Raw genomic sequence first — 16,016 nt, forward strand, 5'->3', positions numbered from 1 at the left:
AGCATACATTGGTAGTGAGCAAAATGCTGTGAGTGAGTCTTGGGGAGTTTTTCCTCCGCTGCATTTTGCAGATGAGGAGATGGAAGCCCAGGCGGAGTTGGCGACTCAGCGAAGCCGCAGGGGCGGTGAGCGGAGGGGCTTGGCAACGGGCAGCCGGCGCTCTTTGCCTGGAGTCCACTCCATCTGTGGACATAATCTGAGAAGCATCGGTTTCATTTGCCTTAAATCCTGAGTATTTTTCCGTTTCGTTGATCTCTCCCAGCATACCTTGAAGAGATCCAGTCTGTTCGACGCCACACAAATAGCACCAGTGAACCAAAAAGCCCCAACCCGCCGTTGCTGGTCCATTGCAGTGCCGGGGTGGGAAGGACTGGTGTCGTCATTTTGTCGGAGATCATGATTGCCTGCCTGGAACACAATGAGGTGCTGACTCCTTTTTTGGTGGGGGGAGAAGTCTGGGGAAGAGGAGGGCCTCGTGGCCTAACAGCCCTTTCTGAATGAAGCTCCTTAGTTTTTTGTTTTGTTTTTATTTTCCCCACAAGTAGGATCTTTTTATTTGTCACCCATAAAAGGCTCAGTTTCAAACAGGTTTGTTGAGTGGGGGCCCCTCCTGTCCATCAGCTCATTCCACATGCGCACCTGTCTCGTCCCCAGCAGCTTTTCCAGAACTGCCTCCTTCACCATGAATCTCCACGAGGTTTCCCAGTTCAGACTTGGGCGTCTTCCGCATTTTGACTTTTCTAACAAAGGCATCATGGAGCTGATAAATAGATCAGCAAAACTTTTCTGTGTCTTCTCCACTGCTCTCTGGGATCAATCTATTGACTCCTTTTTTCAAGTCACATGTCTGTACCTCTCGGGTCATGATTTCCATCATCATGTTCCGGGTTTGAGGGCCCTGGGACCTGCTAATGCTGAGCATAAGCAAGCAGCCTTCTGAATCGGATGGTGTGTTTTTTAGTAAAGCCACTACAGAATAGATGAAGTAAAAATACCATGGGTATCTGGACATGAACTTGAACTTCAGTCCTGGTCTGCCATTTTTTGACCACGGAGCACATTTTGCCACGGGTAAGATCCAAGCCATGGAAGTTAGTCGGGTGGAGTTTGCTCAGAACATCTTCAGTAATTAGCTTGAATTTTCTAAATGCACTTACATCATTCCACAGACCAGGAGGCCCACTTCAGAAACATGACCCTTGAGACCATCAGATGCGATTTTGGTTCCTCGAATTTTCGTGACTGGTGTTTTCCCAATATTTCTTGTATTGACGTAGCTGATACCTTCACATCAAACAGTCTTTCTTAGCAAATGGATTGACCAGTTTCTTCCTGGCTCCCTTTGCTGCCTTTTGTAAGGCCCTTGTTCTTGGCCACCACCGTGGTGATGCTCAGAGAGCCAAAAGGTCCTTGTTTTGTTTTTAAATATGCAGAAGGTGTGAAGGCAGACAGGTCAGGAGGCTGCCGTCTCCGGCCCCGCTAACCAGATTTCTGCTGGTACACCAACTCTCCCGCCCCCTTCTCTCTCCCGGGAGTGCATCCCCCTCACCGCCGTTTCTCTCACTCCAGGTGCTAGACATCCCAAGGGTGCTGGACATGCTGAGGCAGCAGAGGATGATGCTGGTGCAGACCCTGGTCCAGTACACGTTCGTGTACAGAGTTCTCATCCAGTTTCTGAAAAGCTCCAGGCTCATATAAGCTCCCACAGCGTCTGAAGGGGACCTGACCGTGTGAAGCGTTTACAGTAAGAAAAGGGCGCAGTGCCTAACTCACACTTCCCCCTCGACTCGCCCGCGCAGAACGCTGCGTGGTGAACAGGCGCCGTGGGAACGCGGTGCGCGGAGGAGTGTGCAGAGCACAGGCCGTGGGGACTTTCCACCCGGGAAGGTGCGGAAGGAGGAGGACTTGGTGCCGAGGGCTTGGCCCTGCTCCGGTCTGTCCGACGTGCAGCACTTGCACACATCTTGGAGACTGCGTTTTCTAGACAATTCTGTATTTTACCGAAGCTCTGCTGGGCAACTCTGGCAATCATTAACATGCATAGATTTCTATCTAAAACAGGTTTTTGCTAATGGAATTTTTATTTTATGGCTAAACTGTTTGGGGTTTTCTTGTTGAGAAACTGAACTTTCCTTGAGGATAATCCACCAATATGAGTGGTTCCTTTGTAACTTTGTATTTAAAACCATGTTATTATCTTTTGATATTTTTTAAAAACCTTGGGTACTTAACAATTTAGTTCTCAAATCCAAACTACAAGACTCTAAAAGTGTTATTTTGAAACATTTAGAAGGCATTTTTATATTCAGAAAATTTTTTATCCTAAAAATTCTATATATTTGTACCTTCTGTATTTCCGAACAAGAGTTCAACTCATTAAGGTACGGAAATGAGTCAGTTAAGGGAAAGCTGGGCATGAAGGCACATTATTTAAAAACGAGAGAGAATAATCGGATTCACTTTTTTTCAGTATTACTCATGAACTTCAATGAGTTTGATTTTATTGGTTGAAGATGAAGTGAAAAACAATGGCATAGGGTGGGTTTAAGCACTTTTTTGTTAAAAAACAGTAAGTCTGAGTTTTAATGTACGTGCTTTACAGATGAATCTGCGACAGCAACAGGGAAGTGCTTTGGAGGAGGTCAGGAGTCAGGGCACGTCGGAGGACTAGACGGAAGTGCGGGCGGTGTAAATGCAGGGTGGGAAGCGCAGGATGCCTTTGTCTTTACAACAGCAGTATTACCTGTCCTCAGACTGAGATGCTGGGATGGGGGCTTGGGAGTTTGGGGCTGACTGCCCACCCCCCTCCAGAGGTCGGTCTCCCCAGGAAATTCAAGGCCGGTTACTGTTTCCTAGGAGTTCTTCCACCTCAACCTCTATTTTTTAACAAATAAAATCAAGTTTATATTATCAGTAAAAGAAGCCTTGAAGGGACTTTTTTTTTTTTTTTTTTTTTTTGGTTGAAAGAAGAGAAGAGTTTCACCTCTTCTCCCAGGACCACAGCCCAAATTTGTGGGGCTCCCAGAGGTTGCTGTGGTTTTAGCTCCCTATCCCCTGACGTCAGTTTTAGCATCTCACTCACGCCTCCCCCGTTGCAGTGGGCAGAACAAGGCTGAATGGGGGAGAGAGTTGCCTACGGCCTGTCACAGCGGGAAGTCCAGAAGGTAAGGACTAATCCAATGGTCAGCCAAGGAGCTGCCTCTTTCTTCCTTCTTCTGAGGCTGCTTCTCCAAAACATGGAGCTTCCAAAATGTCAGATCTGGGGCTCTTTCCCCAAATAACAATATCCTAGGGGTGTTTCCAGTTCCCATGGTAACTCCTAAAGCGGCTGAACTTGCTGCTGTGATCACTCGGTCTGGGGTACCAGCCGTGAGACAGGTTTCCTTCAAGCTGTGGGTCTGCCTCACGCCGAGGCACCCAGAAACCAACCACTGAAACGGGGAATTCAGAAGGTATTAGTGAAAAGGAACATTGCAAGTGAGCACATTTGTCACTTAGGAGCAAAATATTTATTTTAAACCTAAAATTGTTTTCAGGAGTCCTGTTTAAAGAGCAATAGACGTAAGTGTAAATATTCAGGATGAGCGCCTCAGAAGAATGGAATAAACGTTTCTTTTTTATGGTACTAGTTCCCGTCTCCACACTGTATACAGGACAGGAGTGTTTCTGATGATTTTTTTCTTCCATGGTAGGTATTTTAAAAATGCTTTTCTGTCAGGTTTACACATTTTACAGTGTCCCACTGACAAGAACATATTGTAAGACAAAATCTAAGGTAATATATGGTATATTTGTGTTCCTGTTGTAATAATTTGATAATAAGGAAATGACAAGGGCTGGTTTGCGGTTTAAATGTCACTGTCACAATGTTGAGTGTTTGACAAGGCTTCTAAGACCCTGTAATTTTCTTTTCGCTTTTGAGTTTTTAAACTTTGGACTCCCATTAGTGAATATGGAAGTATTTCTGAATAAAAATCAATCTACATTATAGACGTTGAAATAATGTGATTTTCAAGAGCGAACTCTAAAACATTGAGGTTTCATAGTTCTGCCCTGTCTGAATTGAGAATGTTGCTGCCTGCCAAACTCACGCAATGCTTCAGTATCTTAGTGTCTTTTCGTTCCTTGATATTATTACTTTCAAATCAAAATTACCAAAATGTACATTTTCACAAAAAGTAGATTGTAAACCAGTGCTTCCCAGGGACACATTTTGGCATCTCTGGCATCTGTTCTCCTGATTAGCGGGGATCTTTTGATGAAATAGTCTAGCTGGTACTTCTGAGCACAGGAAGTTCATTTTAGAATATCATGTGGAATATTACTTGCAGTCATTATCGTTACTTTTTCCTGGAACATCTACTGTGAAGCATTCAGAAAGCCCTAGAACTTAGCCTTTAAAACCTTTTGGCAGGATTAAAACAGAAGCTGTACCTGTGCTTCCTTAGAATCTTCCAGAAAGAGCAAGGTCCAGGCAGAAACACGGAGGGGAGTGTTGGGTTCTCGGACTGAGTGGTGGTAGCTTGTCACGGTCAACTTTTCTGCGAAGCTTTCGTTGTCAGGAGAAAACAGTGATTTCAAATGGGTTGATAGGGTAATGTTCACAATCTTAAGAAAATTTAAATATATATGTTATATCTAATATAAAGTTTTATATGTATTAAAATATAAAACTGGAGGTCAGCTGCAATTTACTAAGTGCAGGTTTGATTGAGACTTGCGTGGACAGATGGAAACAAGAATTACTGTTTACTGTAAGTCGTTTTTAAAATCAGACTAACATCTTTTTTAAAAGGAACTCTTTTGGCTATAAATGTAAGGAATTTGCTTCTTATCAAGATTTTATGTGAAACAACCTAAAACTATCTGTTCCCAGTTTAAAGTTTGTTAAATATAAAATATCCAAATTGGAGGGGGTTCTTTTTGAGCGGAGGAATAGATGTTTCAAAATAGTGTAATTGGTACATTAGGAATTTGCCTGGGAAAACGTTTCTCAAAAGAACCTCAGTTTTCCGAATTCCTGTGGATAAGGGCTCTGTTTACCGCGGTGTCTACAATTAGAGAAAAATGAGGAAAAATCAGAAAGTCCAGTTGTTTGAAGTGTGTGTATGTTGGGGGAGGTAAATAGAGCATTTTAGAAAACACGCGAAGAGGTCCTTGGATTGTTAAAGTGGCATTGTTTTCTGTATATTTACTACAGGCAGTTCCCAAATAAAAATTATGCTCTCGAAGTTCAGATGTATGTTGAATTATTGAGATATAGTAATATATGCCCTTAGGAACAATACTCTACGTGGGTGTTCACTCTCTTGGTCCGTCCTCCCACGACTTATTTTAACCACAGGTGCTCTGAGGGGGAAGCAGTGGCAGCACCCAGCCCCATAATCCGTGCTCTTAAGAAAAGATACAGCACTTTTTCTTCCCTGCTGCTCCCTGGTGGTGAGATCGGAGAAGGAATTCTCTGTGTCTGCTTGGTAGTGTTGGCCCGCAACTGAAGGCCGACAGATCAGTGTTTTGTGAGAGACCTAAGATATTAAGTGAATATCTCACTGTTTGTTACAGAATCTTAAGTGGCACATGAAGGATAAGGAAGAGAAAGGGGCATGTGATGAGGTGGGCAGGGATGCTGCCCAGGAAACCAGCTGCAAGGTGGGCGGGGTGGGGGAGTCTGAATGGGCGGTACAGCCCCCTTGCCTTTCCTGTTCCCACTTACCTATTCTTTGGGTTGTCACTGGCATGAAATGGGAAGTAGAGGATGGGCCAGGAGGGAAGTGCCAGGTCTGCAGGACCCAGCTGAGGAAGCAGCAGTTCCGAGGCAAACATTTCCCCGGGAAGGGCATCTGCTGGTCACGTGTATGTGAACTAGGGTCTGGCTGCACATCGTATTTTCAAAAACGTTTAAATTACCCCAGTGCGTTTGCGAAATGAAAATACTTATTTTTTAACAACTAGAGTAAATCTAAACCCTTTCCAATATGTTGATAAATTAGGAAAGAGCAAGCTTATACTGATCTTATCATATGCTTTAATATTTATAAATAAGTACAAATGATGATAAAAAAGGAATAATTGTGTTTGAACTAAGTGCAGAACTAGCAGTACAGCTGACATACAGTTCCGGGTTTTTGAAAATTACTTATTAGTGAGGTGAATGTTTTGAACAGTATCCCTTAACTTCCATTAAATGACTTCATGGTGTGTCATATGAAAGGACCATTTAAAATCTCTAAGACCCTTTGGCTTTGAATCTGTAACTTCGTGTACCCAAAATGGCCATGGCTGGACACAATCCCAGTGTAATAAATCTGCAATTTTAACTGAGCTGGTAGTAGTTTTTGAACTGTGTAAAAAGGCCACAACTTTATTTCAGTTGTCACTGTTGACGTTTTAAGTGTGTGTGTGTGTGTTTTAAATTTACAACCTAAAAGCTTAGAGGGAGAAAAAGAGTATTCACTCTTAGGAACAGGTCTGTACTACCAAAGAAATTCAGAGAGTTAGCTGATCTGGGTTCGTCCTAACACAAATCTGTCAGTCTTCAATTTTGGGGTACGTTGATGAAACCAGTGCAGATTTAATGATAACTGGCTTTCTCTGTTTTTCTCTGCTCATTTATCAGCTGAGAAAAAGTGAACAAGTCAGTGAGAAATGTGAGCTCAGTCACTCATTTTTCACAAAAGTGCAAATATTGCAAGTCAGATTGCTATCAAAAATGCAAAGAGACTATCTGAACTTTTTATCCTACTTTATTAGGAATCACTTAAAATTATCAGACCATTGAATGAGGCAAATCTTTTGTTATTTATTTTATAGTAATAGTTATGGAAATATAGTAATTGAATCTTAAGGGTTAAGTCTCTTGAAAGGATCTAATGGTTTTGTAATTTTACTGGAAAATACCTGTACAGTAATGGTTCAGTCCAACAAATAGCCTGAAAAAAGGTAAATATTCTCCAGAGGTGACAAACTTATTTCCAGAAAATATTTAAATAAACACAAGATGAAAAAACAATACAAAACTCTTAAACCCACATGAGTAAAACAAAAAGGTGAAAGGGAAAAAAAACGAGATAAAATACTGTAATTTATAACAACTTTTAGATTGGTAGAGCTCTGATGGGCTTTATTTGCATAGTTTGGTTTTGTGGCATAACAGAGAAATTAAAGTAGTTATATAGGGATGTTTCTTAATGTATTTGAAACATTTTCTGTTACTATCAGAACATCTCCATATTAGTATTTTTTTTCAGTTATATACTAAAAGTAAGGAACTTAATTTCTTGGTGTAGAATTTGAACAATCACAATTATCAATATACTCAATTTCTACCACACTGAAAATGCAGGGAAAATATTTTTTAATATATTAAGACTTTTAAGAAACTTGAGTACACAGTCAAACCTTACTCAAAAGATGGTTTGAATATTGAGCCATTGAGATACATTTTTCCTTTTTACTGTAGTCTCAAGTAATTTTTTATATCAAAATATTAAACACTGAGATTTTTATCATGTAAATGTTAAATATTTTCCTATAAAAACACCTTAGTGTTTCACTCTATTGTGTTTAATAGAGGGAGAGATTATGAATATGATGCTGTTTAGTTCAGGTGAAGAATTATAATGTAATAAATGAGAAATTTGTGCGTATTTCTGAGTTGCCAACAGCTGAAGCAATCCAAACACTACCCATAGTAAATTTAGCAAAACAAGTCTATTTAAATAAAAATTCAAATAGAGGTTATTATGACTTAATAGGCCTAACAAACCCAAAATTTGGAGCAAATTTATATGAATACATTTTCTTAGTAAGTTGTCCTATAACTCAAGGAATGCACTGGGAAATCTACCTTTTTGAAATGGTACTTATAAATAGTTGTTTAGCATTATCCTATAGTTTAAAAAGCAATTTTATGTGCTACTGTCTGATGATCAATAATGTAAAAATGTATACTCAGAAGAGCTTAATTCTTAACTGTCATTGGTTTGTAAAAGTGTGTACATTTAATGGGCAAATAAGTTTAAACAACTGAATATAATATATGTGAAATGAACATATTAGTCTATTTTGCCATAAAAATAAATATTGAAGCAAGATATGATTTGTGTGTGAATATAAGTGGAATGAAAGCTATTTTGCCTCTTTCTCTCATTCCAGATCTTATTGCAAAGAGGCATATGATTAGAGTTATTTCCCCATTGCGTTTTTAAAAAAATAATGTGCTAATAACAGATGCTTCTGTCAGTAGTTGCCAGTCTGTTATCATACACCTCCTCAGGAATCAGTCACTCCAGCTGCACTAAGGACTTGGTGGAACAATGAATAAACTTGAAGAATAAACATTTATGTATCTCCCAGCATCAACTTCCCAGCGGGTTGCTGAGCTCCTCACACTACCTACCATCCCTGTAGTGGAACTTACGTGTTGAACATCCACTTTACTTTTTGGTGGGATTGTTTCTCAGTCAGCAATAGCAGCACTGGAAACTTGTTAGAAATGCAAATTTGGGGGCTTATCGCAGATCTGGGAATTCTGAATCAGGAGCTATGGGAATGGGGCCCAAAAATCTACCTTAACAAGTTCTCCAGGTGATTCTGGTAAAGGGTGAGAACCGCTGCCTTACTACGTGATGAGCCGTAGATGTTCGATATAGACCTTAACTTGGGATTCGTCACATAGCCAAGTTACAGTTCATAGGCAGCAGCCGGGGGGGGTCCAACCTTTTGGCGTCTCTGGGCCACACTGGAAGAAGAGTTGTCTTGGGCGACACATTAAATACACAAACATTAATGAAAACCGAGGAGAAAAAAAAGGTTCTAAGTAAAACCTTTACGATTTTGTGTTGGGCTGCATTCATAGCTATACTGGGCCACATGTGGCCCGTGGGCCATGGGTTGGACACCCTGGCACTAGAGTTTATTTAGGCAATTTTTATTAGGTTAATGATATGCACTCTTGTAGTAGGCTAGATAATGGGCCCCCAAAGATGTCCATGTCCCGGAAGTTGTGATGTCATCTTCACATGGCAGAAGGGACTTGGCAGGTGTAATTATGGTTCTTAAGATGGGGAGCTTGGCCGGAACTATGCAGGTGAGCCCAAAGTAATCACAAGGATCATTGTAAGAGGGAGGCCGAAGGGCCATAGTGAGAAGAGATGTGATGCCGGAAGCAGAGGTAAGAAGGAGATTTGAAGATGCTACGCAGCTGGCCTGGAAGATGGAGGGACGGGCCACCCGGGAGGGAAGGCGGGCAGCCGCTAGAAGCTGAACAAGGCAAGGAACAGAGTCTCCCCTGGAGCCTCCAAGAACGCAGCCCTGGCAACAGCTTGATTTTAGGATCTCAGACTTGTAGAATGGTAAGATAACAAACATCTGTTGTCAAGCCGCCATGTTTGTGGTAACTTGTTACAGGAGCAATAGAAAACAATACCACAGTATATAGTCTCTCTCAGGAAAATCTGGAGGGTAAACTCACCTGTTTTTAAGACTTGGAAGAACTAGCTGAACATGAAGTGTGAATTTAGCGGATCGCTTCCCAGGACAGTACTGTATACTAGCACAAAGGGAAAACTAGAAGAGGTGTTTCTACTTCTAGAGGTAAATTACTTCAATTTTAATTTCTAAAGACCTGAATAATGAACTAAACTACATCTTTGCATCATCTAGTCCAAACTCTTTTAAACTCTTGTAAACTGATCAGGGTAAAGTAATTCATTGGTGACCATACAGCTAATTAACTCATGTGACAAGTTGTCATCTGGCCCCATAAAAGTTGCTCTGATCTTTTCTGATTGGCTTCAGTGGGGAAAAAAATGACTTTTTACATAAGGCTTTTCAGGAAATTTTCAACAACAGCCATTTGCTACATTCTCCCTTCTCCTTGGAGAATTTGTATCTTCTGTAAAGAGGAAACTTCTGTTCTCCCTATAACTTTGTCTGTAGCTAAACCTCCCCTCCAGCTCAAACTATGTCCCTTCATGAACAAATATGTTCATCCTAAAGGAGACCAACACCTGGGGAACTAAGAAGTAGTTCTTCCTCCTGAGAAGCCCATAGTCTAGGCAGAAGACAAGCTGGGTATGTAAACTGTGTTACAGTTCATAGGGTAGATGAAACATCCCAGATCCAGAGAAGGTGGGACAAAAGTAGGGACACTCACTCAAGGTTTCAGTGTTACATTCAGTGTGGGGTATCCGTGAAGGCTCAAGAGGGCAGTGGGTGGAGGAGAGAGGACTTGGGGGACGGGGTGAAAAAGGTGAAGGGATTGAGAAGTACCGACTGGTAGTAACAATATGCTCACGGGGCTGTAAAGTACAGCATAGGGAATATGGTCAATAATATAGTAACTATGTATGGGGCCAGGTGGGTACAGGAAATACTGCGGGGACTTCTTTGTAAAGTATATAAATTGTCTATTATGCTGTATACCTTAAACTAATACAAAATAATATTGAACGTAAACTACAATTGAAAACAGAGGCAAACTATTTAAGAAAAGGGAGTAACAGAGGGGAAATGATATTCTGAGCAGACAGGACACACAGAGGCACAGAGAGAGGACCTCTGCACGTCTGGGGGACAAGCAGTCACGTGATAGACACTTAGGCTGCCCGGGAGAGGACAGCGAGAGACGGGCAGGGAAGGAAGAAGTGACTATAAAACACGCAAAAGGGCCTGTTCTTTGTCTTTTTAGCAAGATGCTGAAAGTTCGTTCCTTTGTTTATTTTTAAAGAAGGGGTTGGCATGGTCCTTAAAATAATAGTAGCAGCCTGCATGTAATTCTCATACAACCTAGTTTTAGTGGCTGCAGCCCTGCGATGAAGGCTTTGTAACTGCCCCCACTCAACAAACTGGAAGCACAGAGGCTCCATGACTCAGCGTAAGACCACGGCTCACGAGAATCAGACTCAGGTGAACTGGCTTGGAAGGCTCACTCGTCACACCTCCATGATCAGAGTTGAGGATGGGCTGTGGGAGAAAGTAGTAGGGGAGAGAGAGAGAAATTAAGGTGCTGCTTGAAGAGTCTCAGCCAGTTTCTCAAACTTACCATTCACTTTCTACCCTTACTCAGCTTCACTATATCCAACGACCACTTTTGATAGTTCTTTCAACCATCTTTTTTAAAAGATGTTTTATTTATTTTTAGAGCAAGGGGAAGGGAGGGAGAGAGAGGGAGAGAACCATCAATATGTGGTTGCCTCTTGCGCACCCCCTACTGGGGAACCTGGCCTGCAACTCAGGCATGTGCCTTGACTGGGAATCGAACCTGCTACCCTTTGGTTTGCAGGCCAGCGCTCAATCCACTGAGCCACACCAGCCAGGGCCCAACTCATCTTTTTAAACTTATTTTTAAGGGGAGATCTGAAGATAACAAAAACAAAAATACCCTAACAGGCACAACAGGCAGGAAAGGTCATGACCCTGGCGACCAAGAGATGTATCCAGAGTTAGAGGATAGAGAAGGTGACATAGGTCTGGGGCTGGGCTCACAGGGTGGGGAAGCGGGAAGAAGTTACTGCGAATGCCTGAAGCAGGATGGCAGCTCCAGCCGAGGGTGGACAGTGTGAGCGAGGCACCGAGTGTGAGTGCGTTACCTGGATAATGAGGCGAGGGGTTCGTCCGAGAGGGAGGCTGGGACTGAGGGAAGGAGCCCTGCGGGCCGAGAGGAGGATGAAGTCCAAGAAGCGACTAGGGAGGGGGGTGGAGGATGCCTGATGGGGAGACCTAGGATGGAGGCCAAGAGTAGGGCTGGGGGTATTTTAAGACGTTTAAGGGCCTTGCAAGGTGGGGAAAGGAGGGGTTCCAGAGGGCTTTAAGGAGAACTCCAGGCATGAACCCTGAGGGGTCACCGGGGCCAGGGAAGGGCCGCAGCAGGGTGACCTGGGGCGCAAGGCCCCGCCACACTCTGCTTTGCAGTTTGCCCCTGAGCCTGAGTCCTGAACATGGTGGTGACAGTCAGCTCCCCACAGTGAGATGGACCTGTCACCCACGTGTCACCAGAAATCGGCTCTAATACCTCCAGCGGGATGCACCATCTTTTGGGAAACACGGGTGTGCGCAAAGGATCATAAAAAGCCCGTGCTAAAGAATGGCACACTTGGAGGCCATTGCTAAATTTCTAGAACATTTGGGCCGTTATTCTGTTTCCTCTTTTCTCATCCTCCACAGTGCCTCGGCATGAAACTTTGTATGTAACAGGCGCTCAAATACTCAATTACAGTATTTAAGGGGTTGAAAAGACATAACTAGAGATGAGTCTTTTGAGACATGCACAGTATTAAGGAGCCTATTCATGAGCTACAATGACAGGGGAGGGTGTCTGACAGAATACTTGCCCCAACACCAACAGGTAATTTTCCAGGTAGCTGACAGATGGCTCTAGCTCACTGGTATCTAGAAATGCCTTGAGGCTTTAGATATTGCAAGAAAGTGAGGGGAAAAAAATGATACTGTAGACCAGGCTTCATGCCTCAAGATCCAAGCCAGATCATAAACCATTTCCCATTGCCTACAAAACCTCCCAGGCCTGGGTAAATTATGTCCTCCTGAAAAACCAACTTAGAAATTGCGGCCGACAGATCCTAAAGCAGTGAGGTGGCTGACAGATCCTAAGGTGGCCTCAGCGATTTTTACCTTCTGGCATTTGCATCCTTCTACAGTAAGGGCAGGTGGCACCTGTGACTTGCTTCCAACCAAAAGTGTATGTAGAGATGATGCAAAGTCATTCCTGTGACTCTGAAGAAGCAAGCAGCCGCCTTGTGAGCTGCCTGCGGGGAAGACCAAGTGGCTGGGAACAATGGGCGGAGTTTTCAGGTCTGTTGCTACAAGGAAAGGAATTTGGCCAACAACCTGAAAAGAGCTTGGAAGCAGGTTCTTCTCCCAGGCAAGCCAAGGTGAGGTCTGGACCCACAACTCCTGGGTGGTAGCCCGGGAAACCCAGAACAGAGGGCCCTGTAAGCTATGTTCAGACCCGATCCATGGAAACTGCCATAAATAATACATGTGTTTGTTTTAAGCTGCTAAATTTATGGTAATTTATTATATAGCATAGAAAATACATACAGGAAATCTTAACATATAAAAGGAGAAAAGAGGAAAAGGAATATTGAATTACTGGACATTTGGGATATTTATTAATGAAGATCAAACATCCAAAGAGCCGTCCTCAATGCTCATTTCCATGATTCTGAGAGCTGGCTCTCCCAGGTCGCGGTCGCTGCCGCCTTGGACGCTGTGGGGCCGCTCAGGCAGGGAGAGCGCTGTGCTAAGACAGCACAGCTCATCTGAAGGCTCAGCCTTTTCAGTGTCACTGTCACCCTCAATGACAGTCACCGAGGTTTCTTGGTCTGTTAAGCTGTCTGAAGTACTTGGATTTTTTTCATCCCAAATTGAAGGTCCAGGATTTGTTTCATCATTCACCTGTTGAATTATAACCCCTTCTGAATACTTTGATTTATAGATGGGTAGGAAAAAATCATGTGATGAGAACATCTCATTCTCATCCTTTGGTGAAGACAGTAGCATATCCAAAGCTTTTCGGTATTCTTGACGCTCCTGTTGAATTGATGCATCTTGTTTATTTTGTACGGGATGTTCAGCCTTTTCAAAATCAGGCAAATGCAACATATCAATGTCATCTAGGTTTAGTGAGTTTTCCTTGGATGTGAAGCCTAAATTCACTTTTAGAATATGCAGCAGGTGGCGCATTTTTTCCTAGGATTGAGAGAAAAGACAGCACTTACATTAATTCAGCTCGTTAAATTAAATTACCTTTGTCTGCAGTGCTGCTAACCTCAGCAGGGTCAATACTGCTCTCTCCACCCCACCCCCAAAACACACGCAAAGTCCAAGGGAAAAAAGGCACTTGCTTTTAATGCATTAATTTAATGAGGGTACGGCAAACCTTTCAATTCTTTCTCTATTAGAATTGTTCTAATGAAGTGCCAGGGAAAGACAAACCTCCTCCAAATGGTGTTTATTTTGTCTTATATGTCGCTCAAACAGTCGTTCTAAAGACCTACAAATGATAAATAAAAACGTTAATGTCTCAATCAGAAAATCAACTAAATGTAAAATGGCCATGCACTAACTAAACTACTGAAAGCTGGAAATATTTTTTTAGATGACTCTTTTTCCAAAGTTAAAGACCAATCCTTTCCTGTTCTGTCAAGTCTTCCAATATGGAAGCTTGTACGGCTGCCACTATGTGTTTAGGTTAATATAATGAAGGCTAACATTTCTGAAAGACCGCATGCTACTTACATTTCTGTGAACAAAATATTTTAAATGAGACCCAAAAATTCCTTCTCTCTCTTTCATTCCCCCCCACAAAAAAGCTCTTTTTCTCTCACACACATACACAAACACTATAAGTCTCCCTTCCCTCTCTCACATACAAACTATCCCCATAAACCAAACTCTGAAGAAAATTCTTTTACAAAGGGTTATTTTACAATGCTTCCTAAAGTATCCTTAAAAAATATTCCACTAGTGGTAGATCCATATAATCTAAAAATTATCACTTATTAAGCACCACTAAGTGTTAGGCACATAATTATAATAATTATACCTCTATCATGACCAGCATTGGGACAGAAAGGTATTGTAAAAAAATTTTAAAGATGAGAAAACTACATCCCTAAGAAAATGATTTCCTCTCCCCTAAGGTCAGAAGCCATTAAGAGAATTTAACCCAAGTGTGTCTGGCTCTGAGTTTATTCTTTCAACTACACCATGCTTGTCTTCTATCACATGAATGCATCAATAGGTTTCTTAAAAAATGACTCACTTCCTTTGTTATCACTTGTTATTACAATGAAGTTATGAGCCAACAGTTATAGTCAGTAGTCCTGAATAATGCAATGAATTTTTAAAAGCCCAAGAAATCCATATTCTACATTTTACAATGGCTGTTGATGTTTGGGAATATTCACTCCCAGACAATTTTCTACACATATAGCGTACATAATGGGGTCTTATACTGCATAACAAGGTTTGTCTCAGTGCCCAGTGAATTTTAGATAAATAACTGTCAAAGCTGATTCAGGACACAGTTTCCTTCAATATACGATACCTAATCTGGTTTTGCACACTTTCCATTTCATTTACAGCATGCAAACCTCGCTTTTAATTAGTCCTCACTTTATTAGTAACAGTTGTAACCAAAATGATTGCTTTTGGTTCTTGCCATTGTTTGAAACAGCAAACTGGATTATGGATCTTTGCAAATAAGGAGCAAAAATTTTATTTTACTGGTCTATTATAACCAAGCATTATAACAATATATAAATGAATAAAATCTCTATTCTTCTATAACTACCCCAGACTGTGAGTCTGCCTAGCCTATGAATTAAACATTCTTTACAAATTACTACCAGTTATAAAAATATGGTCCCCCAAGAAAGCAATATAATTTTTCATTTCCTAATATGTGGAAATAACTTTAAAGAGTATTTAATGTACTCTTCAACCACCATGTATTATTTTTAAAAATCTAACCTGTTTGAAAATAAACCAAGATTCAAAATTTCATCTGTTACACCTTCAATGAAACTCAGATACAACAGTTCTTCCTCACTGTGAAGACAAAGCAATACGTAGAATGAAAATTCTTTGTTACTTACTCCGAAAACTCTAGGAGATAGGAATACTTGATTAGTAATATCTCTACGATTTATTATAAATGGACTTCTGTCTCACATTATTAAGAGGAATATTATAAAACAGACATGTCAACTTTCTGAAATTACACAAGGATAAATATTAAAGATGAGAAAATATCCTCAAATAAGAGTAAAATTTCATAGATGTCTGTGACATCCATCCAGTAGTAAAAAATAAGCAGGGGTTACACAGAACAAAACAGAGACCAACCAATGGCAAGAGGGCAACCAAGCGGGCTCCCTGGGGGCCCGTGTTCTAAGGAGGGCTTGACCTGTCCCCTGGCTCCTGACCTCGTCCAGCAACAGAGGTGTGAGCTCCTTGGCACACACTTTCTGGAAGGGAAAGGGGAGGCAGAG

General features: G+C 41.7%; 2 protein-coding genes across 3 annotated transcripts in view; one reads left to right on the top strand and one right to left on the bottom strand.

Moving 5' to 3' along the window:
* Window positions 1-2,955, top strand: part of PTPN21 (protein tyrosine phosphatase non-receptor type 21) — a 61,626-nt gene extending 58,671 nt beyond the window's left edge. Inside the window, exons 18-19 of the mRNA XM_054567181.1 lie at window positions 263-423; window positions 1,570-2,955. Coding sequence (XP_054423156.1) covers window positions 263-423; window positions 1,570-1,698 — 290 coding nt within the window. The 3' untranslated portion in view covers window positions 1,699-2,955. The remainder of the gene's footprint in view (window positions 1-262; window positions 424-1,569) is intronic.
* A 10,185-nt stretch (window positions 2,956-13,140) lies between these two features.
* The window catches only part of SPATA7 (spermatogenesis associated 7), a 31,985-nt gene continuing 29,109 nt past the window's right edge, over window positions 13,141-16,016 (bottom strand). For both annotated transcript variants that reach the window (XM_054566980.1, XM_054566979.1), the window contains exons 10-12: window positions 15,496-15,573; window positions 13,957-14,014; window positions 13,141-13,710 (exon numbers count right to left, since the gene is read on the bottom strand). In XM_054566980.1, coding sequence (XP_054422955.1) covers window positions 13,141-13,710; window positions 13,957-14,014; window positions 15,496-15,573 — 706 coding nt within the window. The remainder of the gene's footprint in view (window positions 13,711-13,956; window positions 14,015-15,495; window positions 15,574-16,016) is intronic.

This window comes from Pteronotus mesoamericanus, unplaced genomic scaffold (assembly GCF_021234165.1).
Source record: "Pteronotus mesoamericanus isolate MK-2021 breed Mesoamerican mustached bat unplaced genomic scaffold, CSHL_Meso_final contig_182, whole genome shotgun sequence".
Classification (NCBI taxonomy): domain Eukaryota; kingdom Metazoa; phylum Chordata; class Mammalia; order Chiroptera; family Mormoopidae; genus Pteronotus; species Pteronotus mesoamericanus.